General features: G+C 35.7%; 1 protein-coding gene across 1 annotated transcript; it reads left to right on the forward strand.

Moving 5' to 3' along the window:
* The first annotated feature begins 896 nt into the window (after positions 1 to 896).
* On the forward strand, positions 897 to 2,997 carry LOC146615893 (CD209 antigen-like protein A). The gene is made up of 5 exons (XM_085374265.1): positions 897 to 975; positions 1,147 to 1,353; positions 1,686 to 1,828; positions 2,278 to 2,381; positions 2,865 to 2,997. The coding sequence occupies exons 2-5, from the start codon at positions 1,185 to 1,187 to the stop codon at positions 2,995 to 2,997; spliced, it is 549 nt and encodes a 182-aa protein (XP_085230391.1). The 5' UTR covers positions 897 to 975; positions 1,147 to 1,184.
* The last annotated feature ends 2,624 nt before the right edge of the window (positions 2,998 to 5,621 follow it).

A 5,621-nucleotide genomic window follows, 5' to 3' on the forward strand; every position in this document is an offset into this window, starting at 1 on the left:
GAGGTGGGATGGATTATCTCAATATAGCAGATGTGCCCACTACCACACATTTGGACTGATTTGTGACCACTGTTTGGGAGGGATGGTTATATTGTGTATCTGGAATGAATTTTAGGTCTCTACGTCCATCCCATGGGGAATGGGAGCAGTAACAAAGGTGTTGCGTTTATATTTTTGTTGAGTGTATGTTTGTGATGTGCTGTATAAGATAGTTTTCCTTTGATCGAAAAACAGATAAAAACAGAGACATTGCATTACAATAAAAAGTGATCATAATCAGTCTTTTATGAGTGCAGACCTGGGTTGGCTGAAAAATAAAATATACTGCATCAAACTATCATGAGCTCTAGTGTCTTTTTTCACATTTTTGATATTTTTTCTGTTGAATGTTGGTGGAAGAGTTAGGAGCCTTACTCTGCCCCATTAATAAATACATTTTCACAGCACTATACAGTATTTAAAGGTTTAAGATTTAAATGTCTTAGTCAGAAATCTACACTATTCATTACTGTGTCTTTTCATATGGATATATACACAGCTCAAGAATAGGTCTAGTTTCAGTGGTAGCATAGCTGCATAAACCACATATTGACTAGGGGACTTCCTCTGAACTTAAAACTTTAGAATCAACCGAAACCAGTGAGATTCTCACACTTCACATGTCCTGTGCCACAGAGCTGAGCTCAGAAATAATCCACATCCTTTCATGCAATGGAGGAAATTTATGTCAATGAACGCTATGTCAAACCTGCCAACAAGCCATCTATAAAAAAAACCCACAGGTAAGAAAGAAATTACAAATATTTAAAGTTTACATTGTTCAATCTGTTATTACTATTATCACCCCCCTTCACCACAACCACTTTTTTTTTTTTTTTTACTTTTCAGCTCCAAGAAGCTACAAGAGAAGCTTTTATTTAGTTGTTATTCTCTCGTTGGGGCTGCTGGCTGGACTTCTCACTCTTGCTTTCTACTGTGAGTTGTGTTGTGTTGCTTTGTTGTTGTTGTTTTCTTCTGTTATATATATAACATGTTTCATTCCATAATGGCAAAATTCCAAATTATTTTTGATTAGCTCGATTATAAATCAGCAACAGTGTTCTTTTGGCTCTCAAAAACATCTTTACTTATTTATCTGTATTTCAGACAAAAACTCCTCACAAGATTCAGCTGAATATCTCTCAATGAATAACAAACTTTCCTCAATAACCGAGGAGAGAGACCTTCTAAATGCAACTGTCTCTGTAGTGAGTAACCAACTTTCTTCTATGACTGAGGAGAGAGACCTGCTGAAGGCCAACCTCGCTGAAATGACCAAAGAGCTGGAGAGACTGCAGAGTTTGTTCAACCAGAGTGAGTCCTTGTCTGAGCTGTTGTGTGTCTTTGTAAAAAATTTACACTGAAATTCAGTGATTCCGTTTTCCAGTGATAGATGGAAATATTTTCTCATTATATCTGAACTGACAGAAATTTAAGAAAGCAAACTTTAATCTTCATGGATATGTTTCACATGAATCATTGTCATCATTGTTGCATCTCCTCTGCATTGCAGTGTCAGGATCACAAGGCCTTTTATATATAGATGTTATAAAATATAGATTCCTGTTAATTAACAGAGACCAAATAAAGTATTGCTGAATGTTCCATGTTGATCTTTAATAGTTCTTATTTGATGTTTCTTCCAGAGAAAACCTGCCCTACAGGATGGAGAAAGTTCAGTTGTAGCTGTTATCTCCTCTCTGAAAACTCTGGTTCCTGGCATTCAGCTAGAAAACACTGCACAGACCAAGGAGCAGATTTGGTGGTGATAGACAGCCCTGAAGAACAGGTACAAAGTTCATTGTTTTTTAATGAATGTTGACTTTCAAACCCCACGTTGTTATGAACATGACTTTCCCCAATTTGAATAAAAATGTTTCCATAAAAATTTCATCATTTGACTAGTTTAACAAGGAACTATCAAAATAAAACAGCAAACATGAGACTCAGACTGAGACATGGACTTGACACTTGAAGAACAGACATGAAAGCATAACATGACTAGATGTGACACAAGGAACACAGGGAAGGCACAGACACAGAAACCAGGAGACTAGAAACTATGAATTACAATGAAGTCAACGACTATTAATAATTCAAAAACACAAAACATGGAAATTCCCCCATTACACTGAAATAGCATTGGGTATAAAGCTGATGAGAATCTGTAGACAAAGAGACAGAAATAAAAAGAGTCTAGTGATTCATAACACAAATGTTTGTGTGCTTGTTGGACAGAACTTCATCGCTTCATTCACCCAGAAAGAGACTTGGATTGGTTTAAGTGACATAGAACAAGAGGGCACGTGGAAATGGGTAGACGGAACGCCTCTGACTCTGCAGTAAGTCTTTGAGTTCAACCAATATATTAAATATATTTGTAATAAACAAATATTTTTATAAATAATATTTATTTACTAAGTAAATATATATTTTTTATATAAATAAAGAAGTAATGTTTTTTAATTTATGTACTTCCTTGGTGAAGTTATTTCATCAAGAAAATAACTTCATTGACAAACCTAGACACCAGGAACTGAAGATCTTAGAGACTGTTTTGGCCTTATCCGGACATGACTTGTTATTAACTAAACATTTTTGATGAATAATGGAAGAAAAAAAAAAACAGACCCAGGAGAAAACAGTCAATCCTATCATCCGTCCATCCATTTTCTTAACAACTTAACAATTTATTATTAGAGACAGAGGGTTGTGCATGTATCCATAATTCACAATGGGTTAAACATCCTATCAGTAGTCATTTTTCCCATATTGTTTTATATCTAATTCAAAGATATTAATGTTGTTTTTTATTGACTCACCAGATACTGGGCATCTCTTCAGCCTGACAACCTGTTGTTTAGAGAGGACTGTGCTCATATCAGATATCAAGAAACTTCCTGGAATGATGAAAGATGTGAAAATTCTCTCCAATGGGTCTGTGAAAAACTACTGTAACAGCTGAATTTGTTTGAAAATTAGATTTGTACATATTTTTCAAATTAGGCTATGATAGTTATTTCATTAGCATTTTTATATATCCTTTTCTGAATAAGTATTAAGATTTAGTGAAAAACAACCCTTGAAATATAACTATGCCTATAGTAACGAGTAACTGACCCATTTTATTTGGATAACACTTCTATAAACATACAGTCGCAGCACAAAGTTTTACTTTAGAGAATCAAATACAGCTCCTTATTAGGAAGAAGATAAAGACTGTAGTACCTGTCATAAAAAAAACAAAACAGAAAACGACTGTGGCCTGCTTCAGTGTGCTCAATGTGGTTTCAGTCAATAATTACCGTCACTGTTTTGAATAATTCTGTGATATTTTTATTGATAATGTTGGTTTGTTGCATGAGTTCTGTTTAGATTCTTTCAGTGGTTGTAACAGTGTTTTGGCATCTCAAAGATTAGACCTAAGAGCTTTATCTAGGGAGGACTGTTAAAATTGTTACATTTCAGTCTGCAACATTTGGGCATATCGAGTAATTTGCCATACAATATTAGAATGTTTTTAGTTTGAAACATAGCTAAAATGTGCAGACATGAAACAGCACACAGTGGCTTGTACTGGTTGAAATTTGCACTGCATTTGCATTTCATATTGCAAATGTGCTCACTTGCTATTGTTACTGCTGAAAGCATTTAAACTAATGTTATCTTCACTTTATTGTTATTATTCTAGTAGAAAAACTGAGATTATTTTCTCTTGCTGTGTGTGTGTTTGTGTGTGTGTGTGTGTGTGTGTGTGTGTATGTGTGTGTGTGTGGGGGGCATTTTACTGTACTTATGTGTTTTTCTTATTTTTTTTAATCTACTGTACAGATTACAGAAAAAAATGCTTTTACATACATAACGCATTTATTTTGCATTCTACTTGCTAAAAATCTGAAGCAGAAAATGATGAAGTCTTGCCATTGTTATTTCAGCTTTTTTAATCATTAAAAACATACATTTTCATGATGCATTATTATTGAAATGTAGTTTCCTCAGCATGTGTTTGACAGATATAACATTGTGATTCATCTTCAGAAAAGTGGACAGAAAAAGAGTTTGACTTCTGTGTCTTTTCACATGATTATGCAAACCCATAGAACAATGATATACCCGGCCTGTGATATGTACAAGAGCAGGAACGTTAACACCGCCAAGCAGCTTTCATGAAAACCAGTGGGAATGCAGCCACCAGGGGGCGAAATGGTAATGGACGTTCATTCACTTCCTGCACATACAGTCCAGATCAAAAGTGGCTGCAGAATCACAGAGGCTGGCTGTGTGAGCTGGTCACACTTTATACATGTAGAGAAAACATGTTGTCAGTGTTTCTGTTCAGGGACAGTCACCCAGCAGCAGCAGAGCCACTGAGAACATGTTGCTACTAAAAATCTACTTCTCTTCTTCTGCTGCAGCCAACTGCAATATATCAAGTCTTCATATTAGTCTGGGAGGAAGTTTAGTTTGATTACAGATGGACACTGACAGAATGCACAGAAATATGGATTAAAGTGCCAGTCATTGGGTAAAGTTTGATTTGTTTTTAATGAAAAAAAAAAAGTAAAAACAAAATCCAGAGTGTTTTCTTTTATTCAATAAAAACCTTTACCCCAAGTTACTAAAGTCATTAGTTTTGCATTGACTCATTCTTTTCAGGAAAAAAAAGTTTCACAAAGCTGTTTTTTTCATAGTTAAATTCTCTTGAATTCATCAGTGGTATTAGGGCTCCTCCTCTGCTGCATGTTATAATTGTTTAGGCACCGAGGGGTTCCAATTCAGCTGTACCGATGGCTTATTAGGCCCTGTGACAGACTGGCGACCTGTCCAGGGTGTACCTAAGATAGCTGGCATAGGCTCCAGTGCCCGCCACGACCCTGAGAAGGATAAGAGGAAATGAACGGATAGATGGATGGATGATGGCTGATTACTGTGAGTCTCTGGTTCAGTAATACACAGTAGTGTCTTCAGGGTGCACAATTTATCCAGCTACAGTCACTGCTGTCGTTTCAGGAGATGATAAATCAGCACTGGACTGACTGAGAGTAAGAGGTGCTACTACTATTGAAGTAAATCCACTGCAATCCTATTGTAGCATCGTGGCTCAGCCAAGCAGCATACATGTGAATACTAAACCCTAAATATATACAGACCAGTCCGTGGGATTCTCCAGACCTTTTAATCACTATTTCAGACAGAATCAGTGTTTGAGTATTAGTACCTACAAATAAAGAAATAAATGGCTTCTGTATTTCAAGCATATCATTCGTTATGGGGTCATAATGTTTGCAAAATGACTGCATTGTCCTTACCACTCCAGTAAACTAAGAATAAGGAAAACAACCATTAAGTCAGAATGATTCTTCATGGAGGCCATTGGTCTCCGCTATAGTCTTTTATGTATTTTTCATTCCTTGAACATGTACATATACACCAATAAAAAATTTAAAGTTAAAAAAAAGAGGAACGTCTAAGCATCACTAAATCATTTCCTGTTAAGCAGCTTTATTGTATTTTTTAACTGTGTTGCTGAGTCACAGTTAATTCCTGTACCAATGGGGTTAAAAAAAAAACAGCTGAAAAGA

This window comes from Diplotaxodon limnothrissa, linkage group LG16 (assembly GCF_057381915.1).
Source record: "Diplotaxodon limnothrissa isolate DT_005_m linkage group LG16, D_limnothrissa_male_GT1.1, whole genome shotgun sequence".
NCBI lineage: Eukaryota > Metazoa > Chordata > Actinopteri > Cichliformes > Cichlidae > Diplotaxodon > Diplotaxodon limnothrissa.

Excerpts from the sequence above, each read along its gene's own strand:
- LOC146615893 (XM_085374265.1), top strand. The coding sequence starts at position 1,185 with ATGAATAACAAACTTTCCTCAATAACCGAGGAGAGAGACCTTCTAAAT. Across the intron at positions 1,829-2,277 it reads TAGACAGCCCTGAAGAACAG|AACTTCATCGCTTCATTCAC; the intron begins GTACAAAGTTCA and ends CTTGTTGGACAG. Across the intron at positions 2,382-2,864 it reads GGAACGCCTCTGACTCTGCA|ATACTGGGCATCTCTTCAGC; the intron begins GTAAGTCTTTGA and ends TTGACTCACCAG.